Below are 18,343 nucleotides of genomic sequence, written 5' to 3' on the forward strand. Positions count from 1 at the left end.
CGACATCTATAAGTGGCATTTTCTATAAGCTGTCCAAATTTCAGCCAATTCTGACGCTGTTTATCAACTTACCCGTTTAGGGGTATCTTACATTTGATGGAAAAACGAGTCGGACAAACCTCGGGAAGAAAATAACCCATTTTAGGGGGCTAGCGGGGTAGATACTGGGATTATCAACATAAACAAAGTGGGATGCACATCTACATAACTGTATCTATCATCTGTGTAATTTTTTTCAGCTATTGGAAGCACATATTCAGTGTCGTTGTTACATGTTCCAGTCTTACTGATATGTTCCAACAGCCTGACCATAAGAGAGGCTGTTGCGTAAACCGGGTGTTTCGAAATAGTTGTGCAATCCATTGCATTGCTGCATATCTTTGCAATCGTTTAACTTAAAACAACTATTAAACTAATAACTGATGTGAGCATCAAGTCTTCCTTTGAGACTTGATGTGTGTTGCGTAACCAGAATAAAATACAGGAACTAAATGGCTCTTTTGTGAATCATGTCGGCTCTATGCAGCAATCGTTAAGAATCGTAATAATGAACTTAAATCACTACTGCAGACGACCGATACGAGCTACGAGAAGCAGAAGAAACAATGAGCTTTTAAGTAAAGAATAACATAGCCCAAAAAGCTGAGCTGACGCAGGAGAACATTTTCAAACCCATAGTCAGCTTCCAGGGCTTGTTATTCATTGCGGGCACTGCGCACGCACACTCCTAGCCCCCGCATATGCACCTTGCTACTTCAGAGTTCAGAGATAGATAAATTTTATATTTGCTACAACAATACATTTGTTTACTGTATCAAGGCCCGTTTATACCGGACGTAGCGTAGCGAAGTTGAGCGAACCTTTCGTTCCAATTGATTTCAATGGGACTGTTGACACCGGACGCAGCCTTCGCCCAACTTCGCCGAGGTTCCGTGCGCGTGGCGAAAAAGTTGGGCGAAGGTAAATTTTTGCCAGATACTTTGCCGATAACTGTTTTTCAGTAAAAAAGAACAGTTGTTTAAAAAAATGTAAAACTAGTAGTTTATTATTTTAAATGGATAAAATTCCTACTTGAATTTGAAGCAAGTAAATTGGGCGATGGTGGATAAATGTTTCTATGTGGCTGAGATTTTAATTGACAAGGTTAAGGGATCACGTTTAATCATGTTGTTTGTACAAAAAAATACTGAATTTTGAGCTAGTTGATGAAATACTTGTAGAAGAAATCAAGAAATATAGGTCCTTACATGACCTTTTCATTTCATGGGTATAGAGATAAATTTGCAAAAGAAAATGCCTGGAAAGCAATCGGGCAAACATTAAGCATGGAAGGTAACGTTTAGTGCAGTGGTTCTCAAAGTATGGGTCGCGACCCAAACATGGGTCGCGCAGGGTCACAAAATGGGTCGCTCTGTGGTGATTTAATTCTGCCCAAACGAACTTTTTCAATTTTCAATTCTCAATCATGACTGAATTATTGTATCATAGGCATTTTATGTTGCTTTATCTTAGTAACCTTGGAGTATTGCAGCATAAGTAAGTGGTTTTCTGAGAGTTTTGATAGCACCGTGGCCAAATACAGCCTCACTCGACAACGCTATACAGCAAAATGAACCAATCATTATAACATACAGACAATAGCCTTCCAATTTTCTATTAGGCACACGGCGATTGTAACACGTTAGCACGGGGAATGATAGGAGGTTAATCATACGAAACTGAACTTGGAAAGTAACAACTATTCATACAAAAATAAAAAATCCATTTTTGAGGCTTGGGTCGCAAGATGTTCATAAAGCTCAGATTTGGGTCGCGGTCAAAAAAGTTTGAGAACCACTGGTTTAGTGTGATGTATAAGCAGACAGACAGTTGATTTAAATATCAAAAACGTAAAACATGTGCATGTTAGACCATATGTCATGTGCAATATCAATTAATTAATAATTACGTATCGGTTGCCAAGACAAATTTCCCCTACTTTTGTGTAGACCAGGTAATAAACTATTTATGAGGCTGTAATTGTATGTGTGTATAATGTACTATATTTTTCTGTCATTCAGGAAAACTTGTTGGGATTTTTCATGTCTTGGTTGTTTGGATTCCCAAATTTGGTTGTATTTTATGGTAACATATTCATAGCATTTTAATATAGCTATGGTATACCTTGTTTAAAAACTTTCCTTTTATGTATTTATCTAGCTATGGTATACTTTGTTTAAAAACTTCCCTTTTATCTTTGATGTAGTGTTTTTGTTTTGTTTTTCAGAGGACACGCAAGACCCTGAGGAGTTGTTTTTTCTTGGAGTGGCTGGTGAAACAAAGCACTGGCCTACTGTAGTGAAGTGCGAGTTTAAATTAAAAATCAGAACTCTATTGTTGGACATTAGGAAACTGCCATAAACTGTTAAAATCAGAGGCAATTCGAAGACACTATTTTTTTAAAAAAGAAATACGGCAAATATATGATAATTGCGTCCCCAACATTGAAAGCCATTATTTACCGGATCCCCAAAATGTCAATACTATCAAGCCAAATCCGACAGCTACCTCGAAGGAGCAATCAAACTGTATTGTCCCCACGGGTGATGCTGTAACTGTGAAATAAAAATATGTGTGGATTTGATTTCGTTCACCAACCAAGAAGGTTGCAAACGGAGTCGACTGGTAAAAGGCGGGTACAACTTAAACGGCAACTTCCATTTTAGTCCGCGAATAAAATGCAAAGAAAATTATTTGACGACTATACAAGTGTATACTTTTAGTAAGAAACCCTACAAAAGGGAAAGTGGCACTTTCCGGTGGCAACAAACGTGACCACTTGCCTGAAACAATGGTCCAACAAGTAACTACCCTAGTTGTATATTAGTGTGATTTTACTTTTTATTTTTTTGATTCGACACTATTATATCATTAAACTAGTTAACTTGGTGAGATACAAAAGAACGAAATACTGCCGTAGGATTCGTTTTTGTTTTCAGATCAGCCATCCGGATCGAAGACAGTGCAACACCTTGCCCAGCGAACAACATCCGAGATCTAGCCATCGATCTTACAAAATCAGAGGAGGAGATGCTCTACGGCAGGGGTGGCCAACCTTCTACATACCATTCGCCAACTTTTTAACATACTGTGTTGGGTGCGCCATAAATGTCTCGTAACCCCACCTTCTATGACTACTTCTTGTATACAGAGAGAAAGAGAAAGAAACAACTTTTGCATGAAAATGGCGCCCATGCGGCTCTATCGCGTAACAATGGGTTGGACTACTTGCGTTTTATATATACTTTGACCGGAACGAGCCGCAATTGTAAACTGACAAAAAATGTGGTGACTGACATAGGCGTCGATTTTTAAATTATTTGCAAAATTTTAGGGGAGACCTTTCCATGTTTTGGAAACATCCATCAGCCGTTAAAACTCACAATCTTAGGAACACAACGCAGTTGCGTTAACTGCTCCGTTGTCCTGGCGACCGCACGATCTAATTTAAGTTATGACCCTTTTTCGGTTAAACCAGGGGTCACTAAACTTTTTACACAGCGAGCCGGATAACTTTAATAATGATTCGCGCGGGCCGCATAGTTTACATGCCCTAGCGCCGTCTTTCCAAACTTAGCCGGCGAGGCGATTTTCATAGGTGCGCCAAGATATGGTCCTTCTACAATCCCATTTAAAATCTGGTGACGCGACTGTTAAATTGTACAGTTACTATCAACTAACGACCAATGCTTGTATATTACGTCACAAGTAACAAAAGAATGCAATTGTTTGTGCACAATTAACACTTGTAGTCTGGTCTGTGATGTAACAAATTGGTTGTGGTCTATTTTGGGCGTTGTAATCCTATGAACCCAAACAATGTGGGCTGTAGTTTGGTGACCACTGGGTTAAACAAACGAAATAAAGCTTGCAGATATAGCAAACTTTCACACAGTGCGATAATGAAGTTGCGACAGGATTTAAGTATACGATGTTCAAGATGTTCATTCACATTGTGTGTGACGATTTTTAAATAACTGAACATTGAACAGAAAATTATTCGAAGGTTGCTTGTGTTTTGGCTGCAAAAATGCCTATATATTAGTTTGACTAGTCATTCCTGCAGTTAACATACAGCAAATATAAGATACTGCAATAACCAAACTGTACTGGAGATAAAACAATTAACAAACACATTACAATGCCGATTGTTACTGCAACCATTGTTACGTTGCGTAACAAAGTGTAGCGGTTGCGTTACAATTTATGCAAATTTCGAAATAGTAGCTACGTAATTGGTTTGTATAGTTGCGATAAAATTTGTGCAAATTTCGAAATAGTAGCTACGTAACCGGCTTGCTTTAAACTTGCTAGCTCAAAGCTCGCAAGGAAGTCAAATGGTGTAATAACATTATTCAACTGGATTGCAAAATCGTGTTTGAAATTTGAAATATTTCCTGTTGGAGTTAATTCGGATGCGATGCGACTTTGTGATCTGGTGGTTACGCAATTTAACTTTGTCCTGTGCTGTGATTGGACGATGCTTGATATGGTAATTGTGCAAGAGCCAATCGCAATAGCACATGTGTACGATTTAACGCATTTATCCGGAGTATATATAAAGCTGCACTCGTTAATTTCGATCTCTTCTCGATCTATCTATCTTTTCTCTTTCTCTTGTAATAAACAAACGAATTGAAGTGCAAGACATTTGTGTGGAGTTTCCAGGACTCTGTCCTGACAAGCCCAGGGGTTTGGAAGGTTAAGGATGGTGGTATACCTTTCTAATTTGTAGTGACACGGTTATAACCTTGAGACTCATCAGCGACTATTAACGAGACACTTGCGTTTGTCATTTATTGTGACCTTCAATCTAACAAACAGCCGGTTTTAACTACTTTACGACATAGGCGTACATGTGGTCTTTCTGGCATTACTTTATTTTAAACAAAAAATAGGGAGACAATACATATGTTGTCACCCCTGTTTTTTTAGGAGGGGAGACATGTCAACCCGGTCACCCCTAAATCGACGCCTACGGTGACTGGTGATTCACCGCTAAGGATCGCCAGGTGCGGCCCATTTTTATTCATCCCAACACTTCTTCATTTGATTTTCATGATAATCAAAAGAAGGCAATGCGCCCTTTCTAATCATGCAATGCGCCACGTTTGGCGCATGCGCCATAGGTTGGCCACCACTGCTCTACGGCAACATTCTCATCGTCGCAAATCGAACTGTTCTCGGGCCACCCGGATCTGCCTACGGGATCACAGGAAACGTTCCGAGGGGTGTTTCCGTTTAGGCGGGTTCATTTGGCCAGCAGAACCTGTGAATTCAACTACCGTCTCATGCAACCGGGGTACCCCGCCAGGCTCGTGCGGTCGGTTGCGATCCTACGGCAGGACATACCTAAAACGGAGTTTAACCACAATTCAAATAACAGGACACTTGATTTGGTAACCTACGTTTGTTTGTCGGTGTCCTTGCTGTTTACGTGTCCGTTTAACAATGGAACTGTGATGATGACGTGACTATGCAAATAAAAATTTGACTTTGACAAACAACAACACACAATAAATTACAGAACAGCATTCCGGGGATATACGAAAAATCCTCTCCTCTAGTTTTAGCGCAGTTTAAGAAACATAAAACGAAATTTTAAATCCTTTTATTCCTCACTACGATTGGCAGAACGAATAGCAATAGCGGCAACAATACTCGTAACCAGGACACCGACATTGGCACATTTTTCCTTTATTATATTAACGTCATCTGTCGTAAAAATGGTGAAATTCTTGGCTAGTTTTGTTTTGCACCATGTCGCATTTGCTGACGCATCAATTTCAAATCAGGCATTAATAACGCCCAACCGCAGTTCACTAACATGGTTAGATTTGTGTTCACTGTGCACCGAACCAAAAAACTCCACAATCGACGCACTGTTACATGTTCACACTATGGATACTTTTGAATGGCTTGCTAGTAATGTAGGTTGCTGAATAAATTTCAAAACCCATATCATGGTCAAATCAAAAATAACTTTGCCTTTCTTACAGAAAAATAATTTAATGTTTATGTGGTTTTGTAAAAATAAAATGGAACTAAAATTATTCGATTCCACTTAAGAAACCCAAAATGAACTCGTTAAGATAATACAGTCCCGTCTTGTGCCATTTTTAAATAAAGTTACTGACACAGGCTCCAAAATATTTTTTTTCCCGGACGCTTTAATACAACAAACTGACCAGCTAAGTTTCGGAGTTTGCGTCTGTTATAAAGTAGACCGAATTATTCGTCCGTATCACAACCTCTTCGGAAATTTGACCAGAAGTTTTTCCGCCAGTGGATTGATTACAAACGCCTTATTACAAAATTCGCCACAGTGTAATTTTGCAATAAAACGGCATTTAGAGGAACAAAATGACCAATCCGTCGGTTTGCAAAAGTTTGGTAACACATGCTGGAAAATGTTAAATCACCTCCTACGACTGTTTCTGATCCCGTTGCTAAATCTTTACATTCATTTAGTACCAAATCGTACGACGTTGACGTTCATCGCCATTTGATTATAGATATCTGTAATAACCTTAAATGGAACTTTATTAATCAACATGACGCTGGCGAATTTTTAGTGTTATATCAAAATGGTAGTCTGCTAGAAAACTGTGGCCCTAATCCAAGACATCAAGTTTCATCAACCACCACCTGCAAAACTTGCAAAAGCATTCAGTGCCGTATGGAACTGGAGCACAACTTTTGGTTTGTTCCTATATACCGAAACATAGCTGCTGGCAGTAAATAAGCAAGTATTTCGATAAATGTTGCAATCAAATCGTTTTGGCAAACTGCTCCACTTGCGGCAGCGAAAAACAGTTTAAAAAAAGTTCAAAACAACTTCCTTCCGACGTTTTGCCGATCGTATTGCCACGATCCAGTATTAACGGAAAATGCACCAAAAGTATTTTAAGGGATTTGCGATTATCTCGAGGAGATATTGTGTTTATTTGAAAATGTGCAATTGTTTACGTTGGCGCACAATCCAGTTCCGGGCATTACATGGCCTACTCATTTGCGGAGCACAGAATATTAGAATACAAAGACAAACAAAAATCGAACATGTTAATTGGGACAATATTGAACATCAAGACCGGCGCATGCGTTTTGTTTTACACTAAATTATCTCAAATGCACCAGAATATGCGAAGTAAAAGCCAAATCCCCATCACAAAAAAAAGGAAAAAAAAGAAAACTTACAACACGCTAACTCTCAGATTATCCGTTGTACCACGCTAAAAAAAACATAACACATGCTACGCAAAAGGAGTATGAACTGGACCAACGCCCAATGTGTAACTGCCTTTATGTGACCTTAGCAAAACGCGACCTAAAAAAGTATTATAACATTTTTTCATTCGAGAAAGGCAATATTTCGAAAATTGAATACTTTAATTTGGCAAAACGTAAAAGCATTTTCTGTGCCGAGAAAAAATTACGAAACGCCAATTTTCAGACGGCCAAATTGTTATAGTTCTTCAAGAGTGGGATTAGAATTAAAACCAAATTTAATTTTGAAACAAAGCTTGTTAAATTCCGTTGTTAACAAAACAAATTACAATTTCCAAAAATTTTTGGACACACTTGCAAACCGTGAGGCTATAATTTACTACCAGGCTACCAGCGACGAAACGTCGTACGACATTGCTACAGCTAATTTCTCCTTATCTTGTAATACTAGTAAAAGAAACAAAACAGTCAACTACGAAATAAAAAACAGTAGATCCTCATAACAGGCCCAGGTAAAATACGGCTATTGGCGAAGGTCCTGGGTTAACAAATAAACGAACGACCACTGAAGGACTGCCTCCTGGGCGTGGTTGGAAAGTCCCAGTTAAAAGTTTCATTCTTTAAGGTAGAATTCGTAATACTAGTAAGTATTAATTTAGTGTTCTTGATTAGCCCTTAACAGGTAAAGATGAAATAAATTCATCTGAAAAGTTTGGCCATGATGTTTTGAATCATACCCAGTATTGTGGGACCCTTTGTGTAATTAACTTAAATGAATTTGCTTGAACCCAAAAAGATGTACCGACGCAGTATGTCAGCTGTCAAAAGTCGTTTGACCCATCGGCGTAACAATATTATTGCTGGGCTGCTAAAATTTTTGCGCAATCCCGACCCTCAGCATGACCCAGATGAAACCAAAGGATGAAACCGGTATTTTTGCAGGATAATGCGCTTACGTTTCCTAAAACATATATCAATACAAACTAAATATTTATGTTGCCATTTCACGATTTTCGTTTGTAGGAATAAAAACAAGTGTGACTTTTCCTTCGGAGCGTTTTTTTCTGCCGTGCAAAATTCAACATCCACAGCCAATTTGTAAATAACATGAGAAAATGCCCGAAATAATTTTATTTTTTTGTTGGAAATCCTGGGAATTTTTTTATTTTCAGAAATATCCAGGATATAGACTCTATATTATAGAGGGAGCCTAAATGCATGATTCAACTTGCAGACAAACAATGCCAGGTATGACTGAAAAATATGTTTTAGTCATAGGGTTTTATTGCCTCTGTGCGATTTGGACAAGAAACGCATGCGTCACATGCCACATATACCCAGGCTTATATGAAAGAGCAGCACAACACAAACTGTTGCATGGAATATCGTATGGACAAGCTGCACAGGATTTTGAAATAGGTTTATGCCATAGGTGTTGTTTCTTTTGAATTAATTTTTCTTGTTTTGTTGGGATGTTTATCTTTTTTGAAAAAAAATCTTTCACTGTTACTATTTTCATGGTCGTAAACAAATGTATTAATAGTGTGTCAGTTGATTGATGTACATTTATTTACAGATAAATTACATGACATTACAGTGGTTGTATAAAAACAAGTCAGTTGGATGCATACCTACAGGGCTAGTTTCCAGTGCCACCCAGGAAGAACTACTCTCCGAGAATATTCAGGATGCAGCCAGAGATAGTTTCATGGTCTGTCACCAATTTCAGTAAGGAAGTTGGCCTGGCAATTTACCAAAGAAAATGATGTCAAACATCCAGCAAGCTGGGATTCACTTTCAATCGCAGGCAGAGATTGGTTTCAAGTTTTTTAGGGCGAAACACCTCTTTCCATTCGAACACCAGAGGCAACCAGCATTCATAGGGCAGCGAGTTTTAACAAATCAAACGTTTCCAATTTGTTTGATAATTTATCCCAAGTCCTAACCAAATTCAATTTCAAAAGTCATGATATCTATAGTTGTGATGAGACTGGAGTGACAATAGAGCTATAACATCTGATGAAAGAGGATCGTTACCATGGCATTTGCAGTAAATGCCAGTGGCAATTCTATTCCACCAATGTTCATTTTTCCAAGGGTGCACTACAGGAATCATTCCGTAGCTAATGGGCCTACTGGATCTGTTGGCACAGCAAACCAAGTGGTTGGATGAAGACTTATGCGCCAGTTTGTTGCTGTTACAAAGTGTAGTCAAAAACATCCAGTGCTTCTTATTCTAGACAATCACGAAACACATGTGTCTATGACTTTAATTGATTATAAAATTGATCTTCTTTTATTTCAATCTCCCTTTGTACCACGGGTCTTCGTGCTTCTTCTTGTTCTTCATCTGACTCTTCTTCGTCGCTTGATGTTTCGTTCCAAAGGGTGACCCAATTATTAATATAATCCATATCATCTGTAATGCTCATGCTAATTTATTTTCCTCTAAGACTTGCTTCATGTAACTTGTTTGCCTCCTGTATTACCAAGTCGTCTGTTAAACTACTCTCCACTTTTCTTCTTTTTAGTATGGTTGGTGGTTGAGCTTCCTCGTCCCACTCTGCTTGCACGAACCTTCTCTTCATTGGTTTTATATCTTCGCTTTTGGCAATGCGTTCCAAGGGATGAGTCATGTTGGTGGTTATGTACGCACACGTGGCCTCATTATCTTGCCGGTCGCCGTGTGTTTTGGCAGACCACGTGTTATGGTACATAAATTTGACGGCACTGAGGATCGCATCGTTGTTAAAGAACGCTGGGCCCGCGTCGTCTATTTTTAACATTTTGTGCCTGAACCTCAGTGCCATCTGACCCACCCCTTGACTGTCGTTCGTCAAGATGCTTGCCACTTCTGTAGGGAAGAGGAGTTGACCTAATAAGGTCTTCCCCTTCCCTGCTCCTCCATGGAAGAGATAGTGGGGCGAGTGCTCAATCCCTCCGCTTTCGGTGTTCCGTAGCTCCAATGCCGTTTCAATGAGTAGCACTTTGAGGTCTTCTGATGTTAATTCTTCCTCGTTCCAACTTATGTACATGGATGTTAGCAAGTCTGCCTTATGCGAACACATTTTGGAATGCGACCACCGCATTAATTGGAACGATGCCCAAATTTTGAAACAAGAACCGTATTGGTCGAAAAGATTGGTCTTCGAAAGTTGCCTCATAAATTCTAATTCAAATGTTTTTAATCGTAACGATGGCAAAAACCTCAGCGCAGTTTTCCGCGACATTTTGCGTCCGACTTCCCCATCAAATATCGTGCATTAGTTACGCTCTGCCATTTTGTAGCACACGCAACTCTTCACGGAAAGCCTTTGTCCTAATGTAATTATTGTGCATCGTATCCCGCTGTTTCCATACATTGTCGTCTCTGTGCCCGCTGTATTATTCGTTTCATTGCTCTGAAGAAGTCCTACCGTTCTGGTGGACGAAACGTCAGCAAAAATACAAGTTCTTGAATACAACAACTAGTATTTTGTTTAGAATTACACCAGTTGAACGAAATAATATATTAAATATGCAACCTGGTGAACGAAACGCCTGTTCAGTATTTTCTATAATCAGAAGAGATTATAATGAAGCGAGTCTTCGAGCGGCCAGAAGGTATGTCAAAGCAGTCGGCACCGTCGAAAAAGAGTATGGCCATATCAGGTTTAATCACGCCTGCAAGGAGGCAGGTACTTTGCCAAAAAGCCTTCGCCTGTCTCCTCCGGACAAATCCCGGTCAACATATTTTATAATTCGCAAATGTGGCTGGATTTTGCTCAAAAGCAGAATAACTGATTCACATAAAAAATCGGACAACTCAAACTGCTCTGCAAGGAACTAAAGATGCAGCTTACAAAGGTTTTAGCACCGCCGTGTTTAAATATGTTGGAGCAGTATGCAGCGCAAGGACTGAGGTCGACTACAGCTGGTTGCTTAGTGGTTCATGCAAAGAAAATCCAGGCTTTACAAAAAGACCGGCAGATAAAAACTACCAGAAAAGGTGGAGATGCAAGTAAAAAGAGATGGGTCAGAAACTTGTCGTCCAAGACTCTAACGGATGCGGAACACCGGGTGTTGGAAAAAGGCCACGGCTTTGCTATCGCCCCCGAAAAGGTTCCAGTCTTGGAAATGATCGGGGCGGCAGAGGCAGGTCTCCTAAGACTCGGCCACAACAACGCAGTTGTCGCAGATCTGGCTAGGAGTCGGATCGCACAGGTTCTGTCGAACTCCACGGCGCCGAAACCCAATTTATCCCAGGAAGAAACACGCGCACTAAGCAACCTACGAAAGGATGAGTCGATAACGATCTTAAAAGCGGACAAAGGAAACTGCACGGTGGTAATGGACAGACAGCAGTACGAACAGAAGGCTCAATTGCTTCTGGGCGACAGCGCTGTATACCAACGGTTAACAAAAAGTCCACTAAAAAGCATAGAACGGGAATTAAACAAGTTCGTCTGGAAACTTCGAACGGACAACTATCTCACCGACCAGGAATACCGACACCTTAAAAGCACGGACGGTCTGCTTCCAAAATTTTACGGTTTGCCGAAAATTCACAAAGCTAATAACCCTTTACGACCTATTGTTTCATTTGTGAACTCGCCCACTTATAATTTAGCAAAATTCCTAGCTGCCATAATTGCGCCTAGCGTTGGTCTTTCCGATTATACAATCAAGAACTCTTTGGACTTTTTGGAAACTATTTCTGATTTTAACATTAAACCGGACGAATGTCAAGTTTCCTTTGATGTTGTCAGTTTGTTTACATCCGTTCCTACTGATTTGGCGCTCTCGATCACCCTGGACAAACTCAAACACGACACAACACTACACGAACGCACCGGACTAGAACTTTCACACATAGGCACAGCATTACAGATTTGCCTTAACGCAACTGTTTTCACTTACAAAGACACAATATACAAACAAATCTTTGGTACACCTATGGGCTCGCCTATTTCAGCAATTCTCGCTAATCTCACCATGGAACACATCGAGCAAAAGGCACTTACAACTTTCCACACACCGCCACGTCTGTGGCTTAGGTACGTGGATGACACATACGTCATTATCGACAGTAACATGGTAAACACATTTCACGCACACCTGAACACCATATCACCAACAATAGCTTTCACCATGGAAACCGAACAACACGATACCATTGCGTTTTTGGATGTGGCTGTCACCAGGCAGCCAGACCAAAAGCTCACCACAAACATTTACAAGAAACCCACGAACACTCATCGATACCTAAATTACACATCGCACCATCCTCGGCACCAAAAGCTTACGGTCGCCAAAACACTTTACAACGGAGCCAAGACACACATCAGGGATACGGCTATTCGCAAACACGAATGCAAGAACATTGCACGCGTGTTAGGGAATAACGGCTTCCCGCGAAACTTACACAACTTGACACGCAACACAACCACCGCACAAAACAGACAGTTCAAATCGTTCACTTGCTTACCATACGTCCAGGGTGTAACTGAACGCCTGAAACGAATCCTGAACGACGCTGGGGTAAAAGTGGCGATGAAACCTCTTAAAACAATTGGACAGTTGCTACCAAAACCCAAAGATGCCACCATACCACAACATCGTACAGGAATTGTTTACCAGGTCCCTTATGGTATACATTGGCCAAACTAAGCGAAATCTAAATTCACGCCTCAAAGAACATAAAGCGGCTGTCAAAAACATTGATGTTAGCAAGTCTGCCTTATGCGAACACATTTTGGAATGCGACCACCGCATTAATTGGAACGATGCCCAAATTTTGAAACAAGAACCGAATTGGTCGAAAAGATTGGTCTTCGAAAGTTGCCTCATAAATTCTAATTCAAATGTTTTAAATCGTAACGATAGCAAAAACCTCAGCGCAGTTTTCCGCGACATTTTGCGTCCGACTTCCCCATCAAATATCGTGCATTAGTTACGCTCTGCCATTTTGTAGCACACGCAACTCTTCACGGAAAGCCTTTGTCCTAATGTAATTATTGTGCATCGTATCCCGCTGTTTCCATACATTGTCGTCTCTGTGCCCGCTGTATTATTCGTTTCATTGCTCTGAAGAAGTCCTACCGTTCTGGTGGACGAAACGTCAGCAAAAATACAAGTTCTTGAATACAACAACTAGTATTTTGTTTAGAATTACACCAGTTGAACGAAATAATTTATTAAGTATGCCGCCATGTCCTTTATTGGTGCAATATATGTCACCCGGACCCCCATCTGTTGCATCAGCTTCACAACTGCACTTTTGGTCCTCGGTGAAGGCTGCTGCCCTGGCGTTGCTGAGACACAACTGAACTGAACACACTATGGTTATTTGCGGACCTTCCTACCTCCCTTGGGCCCCAGTACAACACGAATGTTGGGCCTGTCCGGATACGATTCTCTGTATCTATAACTACATCGGACATTCTTCCAAATAATGGAACTGAGAAAAAATCTCTTGTGTACTTATGTGAGGAAAACTGTCTTCGTCGACTCGCGTGGCGTGCTGGTCTTGCCACAAGCTTTCACCCAGTATAAGGACACAATGTATTTTCGGTCACTTCGTGTCCTTTTAAATTGTCTGTTCAGGTCGTTAGTTCTGCCCTGGCAATTTTAAAATCTTTAGATAAGGACTATGTCCATAACCTTTACGATAACAGCCTCCTCATTAATTTTCTTGTCACTCTTCACACCTCTTCAGTGACATTAAAATCCATTTTTTATTGTTCAGAAAAAGTGCCTTAATCCAAAGTTTCGTGGTTTAGGAGCAACTGTGAAAAAAAGCAAGCGTTATGATATTCATTCTCACTGCCGCCACTGCTACTAGTACGGAGTTAATTTTGTACTTCCACGGGCGAGCTTGCAAGGAATCCCTGCAAAAATCTAACGAGCTGACGGACTTTTGGGGGTACACACTCATATCCAGAAATTTGAACTGATGCGTCTGGATGCACATAAAGTTGTTGTTTCGCATTACCACAAAGGTGATTTTGTCGGTTCGGGTGAGCTGGGGCAAGAACCATTCAAATTTTCTATGCAACTAAAATGCTCCTTGAATAGATGTAAATTAAGGATTCGCGGTTCCTTGAATGCGCGGCAGTAAGCAGCCGTTTCGAGCCGAAGCGTCGGCTGCTAAATAAAAAAACATTGATATTGAGCTTGAACAGCTCCCCGTTGACAGGCAGATCCACCAGTTTCACGCCGGGAAAAGTGCCAGGGTTGACATCAACCGCCAGACAATATTGCCGACAGAAGCCCGCCACATTCGCTTTTTTTGTGTGCCGAACAGTCAAAAGCTTTTAAAAATGTGGCATAAGAATGATACGGGGCCAGGTAGTTGCACATGTCCGAAAGGAGTTTGAATGCAAAAAGTATTTTAACAATGGGGGCAAAACGAATTGCAGCGGCAGCGGTTTGAATGTCACGAAGTGCAGAAAGAAAACTATCAATCAAAGCACGTGGGTCACCTGTCGTAACAAAGCACTTAGGGGATGAAAAACCAGGGACGTTTGAGCAAAGGAAGGTGGTGCTCTGCTCTCCAGTTGTTTTTTTCGCGTTTGGTGGGGAGATCCTTATCATTGAAGTAAGACTCGAAGTCGTATGTCGCGCGAAATGGAAAAAAAACTTACGAAAATCCCGACGACTACACCGACTATCTCAAGGCGCTCCACCACTGTAGGTGAGTTGGCGAAAAGACCACCCTTGAACTTCTCACAGGTCACGCGTTCACACGTGCGCTGATGACGTTCGCACTCCCAAACGCCTTTAAACATCTTTTCACACGTGCGACAACTAAAACTCGAAGCAAACGTCTCCGGTGTGACCCCCGCAAATTTAGCAACAGGGAACCCAATAAATAAACATACCACTGATAGAGCCCCTGTGCGACTTTTGTAAGTTCTGCCTCAGTCGGATTGCGAAAAAGTTATGCAGCGAAAGAGACACAAGTTGTTGCGTATATAACCCCCGGTCGGGGTCTTGTTTAGTGCCACTAGCCCGGGATTGCATGTGACGTATGGTGGCAGTTCAACAGCTTGCCCAATTAACGTCCCATTGAGGAAGTACACGTAAAATATCAAATTAATCAACTGGTACACCTTCCAGGAGCTGTTCTCGTGCCCATGCGAGAGCGTCGCGTTCTAAAATGTCAGATATGAACGCAATAAGTGCTTCACGGCTCCGCACTGGCAAGTCAAAAGGATAAAAATTTTAGATTTCTTAGGAAACCCAAATCTTGCGTTGATTCTGACTGCTCGCACGCAAAATGTCTACATTGGGTCGTTGTTTATTGGCAGTCTGTAATTGAGCGCACCCCTTACGCCATCAATGCGATGGTGTGAACGGATGGCATTCCACCGTGTTGCAATCCACCCATTTGGGGGTGTAAGGTTATAGGGTCGGTGACAGTCAAGGGGCGGCGAGCGTTGATTCGTCGTCCCCGACCGATCTGATGGAGACTAGAAACGAAAATAGCATGTTGTAGGAATATCGGACCGTTTTGGGGAGAAACACATTTATGTATATGTACCTACCTCCCAAAATGGCTTGTAGGCGACCCCAAGCAAAACTTTATGACCGGGCTGTGTCCAAATACTACTACTGGTGCAACCGAGTCTGGGTCGGACATGACAACCGTGTCTTAACTTTATATGAATGTTAGGGTTGACATTGAAACACCCCCATGCATGGGGCATACGTCAGGATTATGTTTGGTCCATGTACGTTCCGTGCCAACGGCCATACAACGGTACCCTCGCCTGGTCCATGGTTGACAGTCCCTGGCTTGTTGCGTCGTTACGCCACACTTTGTCTAACATGCCCCGAACACCAACCTTGCTAGTTTTTCTATCGGCTTTCCAGGGGTGAGTACGGACAATGACTCACATTTTGCCTTTAATCTTAATTTTATTGCCACAAATACGAACGGAAAAGGGAAAATCATCGACATTAAACGTACACTCAAAATCGACGCACAATATTCGATTTTGCAGCGCTGCAGTCATCAATTTGTCTAAAGACCAGCGGTTGCACCTTGTTGGTAATGAAGGTTTTAGGAAAATGTCAATCGTTCACATCTTTACTTTCCCCGCTGAACTGAGTTTAACGTGCGCCCCATGAAGATATCTAAACAAAAAATAAAATAGATATATTCGATTTTACAAAACATGAAATGCGCAGTAGTTTTTCAAAACTGTTTACGGTTTAAATACTTTTCGTTTTTTTTAAATGATGGCTATTGGCTAACATGCAAACATAGAAAATTTTATGGTACAAATAAAGATACAACAAAATCAATAGGACAACAAGTGCTTTTGACGTCCAGCAACATGTTGCAGTTTGATGAGGCAAAATAAAGTATATTTCGAAAAATAGACTTAACTGAAAAGCTGCATGCTGCCTTAACAACTTAACTTTCACGTTAACACAATGTGTTCACAGAGCTAATACCACTGAACTAAGTTCCTTTTTCGTCGATCGGCCAATAGCCTTTGTTCGAAAGTTGCACTGTGACGCGAAAAGGGAGAGAAAAACTTCAAAGGGGTGATTGATCGACGCCTCAAAACTGTGCGATGGTCGGCCTTTGTAGCTGCCAGCGGGGTGCGTCACTTACGGCCAAAACATAACGCCCTTAGCTGAACAATTGGTTGATAAAAAAAATCTTTAAAAATTGCATTAACAGTTAATCACTATTCACGCGATTTCGTAATAAGTGTCGACGGAACGACAAAACAAAAACTTTTTTTTACGTTTACGCAAAGCGTCCATTCAATTCAATACCTAACTTTATAAGTAATATGAAATTCAATTACAAAAAGCCTATATGTTATGTTATTCCAATAGAGATTAGTACTTTTTTTCTTAATAGTCAAACTTTCTGTCTTTATGTGACGTGCATCGAATGAATAAAAATTGTAGTGTTTCCAAGCAACATTTACGACCCCGTACAAAAATGTAACATGGCCATGCTTTGTCTTTTCATACCATAATCCTTTAATCAGACGAGGGCGGTGTACGATAATTCCAAGTCAAGGTATCGAACCAGGTATGGAAATGCTATCGAAAAACTAAACTTATATGAATGGGAAAAGTTTGGGCTGCCATTCATTGGCCGTTTGGTACATATGCTACATATAATCGCGTCCAAGAGGCCAACGGCCGAGCGTAAAGGGTAGATAATTTTCGCCTGGGACAGTGGACTTTCTCATCGAGTGCCACCCTAAAGAAAACAAACAATTTTGTTCGTATCCACCCAAATCAAACAGATTTAACAACTTTAATCTAAGAGAACTTACATGTTTCCACACGCATCACACAGATGATCAAATGTCCGTTCATATTCTTTAAGCATGGCAGCGAATTCTTTAACTCCGTCATCACTCTCTTGCGACAGTGCAATTTGCTTTAGAGTATGCAGTCACTGGTCTGATAATAACAAACATCAAATATGGACTGAGATACTATTGAAATGTGAAAAATTTATATTTTTTATAAGCACCATAAGGGGATTTATAATGGTGATTGAGTTCTTTAAATTAAAATAAATTCGTGAGAAATTCAACACATATTCAACAAAGTATTTGACAAAAAAATAGTAACAACTTAAATTCCAATGGTGACGGGTTGAGCCGCGGAATGACCCACAGATGGTCCCGCAACTTCAGTTTCTGGTCTGAAAATATCAAAACAAAATAAACATAGATTAATATAATAATGAAATGTGATTATACGTACTTAGCAAAAAAAAGAAAATAAATTCTACACGTATTAAACAAGCTGGGAAATTAGTAACTTACATTCTAGTGTTGCCGGGTTGAACGCAGAATGCTTTCCAGATGGTCCCGCAACTTCAGTTTCTAGTCTGAAAATACCAAAACAGAATAATATACATTAAAATAATAATGAAATGTGAACGTAATGTGCAGTATTTTTTTTAACATACCAAGCGATTGTACAACCGTGATTATTATCTCTGCTTTAATTTTTTTGTCCTTAAACAATAAGAAATTTACTCAACCTAGACCATGGAACATTCAGCAGAACGGGCTGGCCAGGAGCATCGGGGAAAGCGCCCTAATTTTTT

General features: G+C 40.5%; 1 protein-coding gene across 1 annotated transcript; it reads left to right on the top strand.

The window, feature by feature from the left end:
• The first annotated feature begins 11,097 nt into the window (after nucleotides 1-11,097).
• On the top strand, nucleotides 11,098-12,915 carry LOC145219690 (uncharacterized). The gene has a single exon (XM_080087016.1). The coding sequence runs from the start codon at nucleotides 11,098-11,100 to the stop codon at nucleotides 12,913-12,915; it is 1,818 nt and encodes a 605-aa protein (XP_079943142.1).
• Nucleotides 12,916-18,343: the final 5,428 nt, after the last annotated feature.

This window comes from Phallusia mammillata, chromosome 3 (genome assembly GCF_965637545.1).
Source record: "Phallusia mammillata chromosome 3, kaPhaMamm4.hap1.1, whole genome shotgun sequence".
NCBI lineage: Eukaryota > Metazoa > Chordata > Ascidiacea > Phlebobranchia > Ascidiidae > Phallusia > Phallusia mammillata.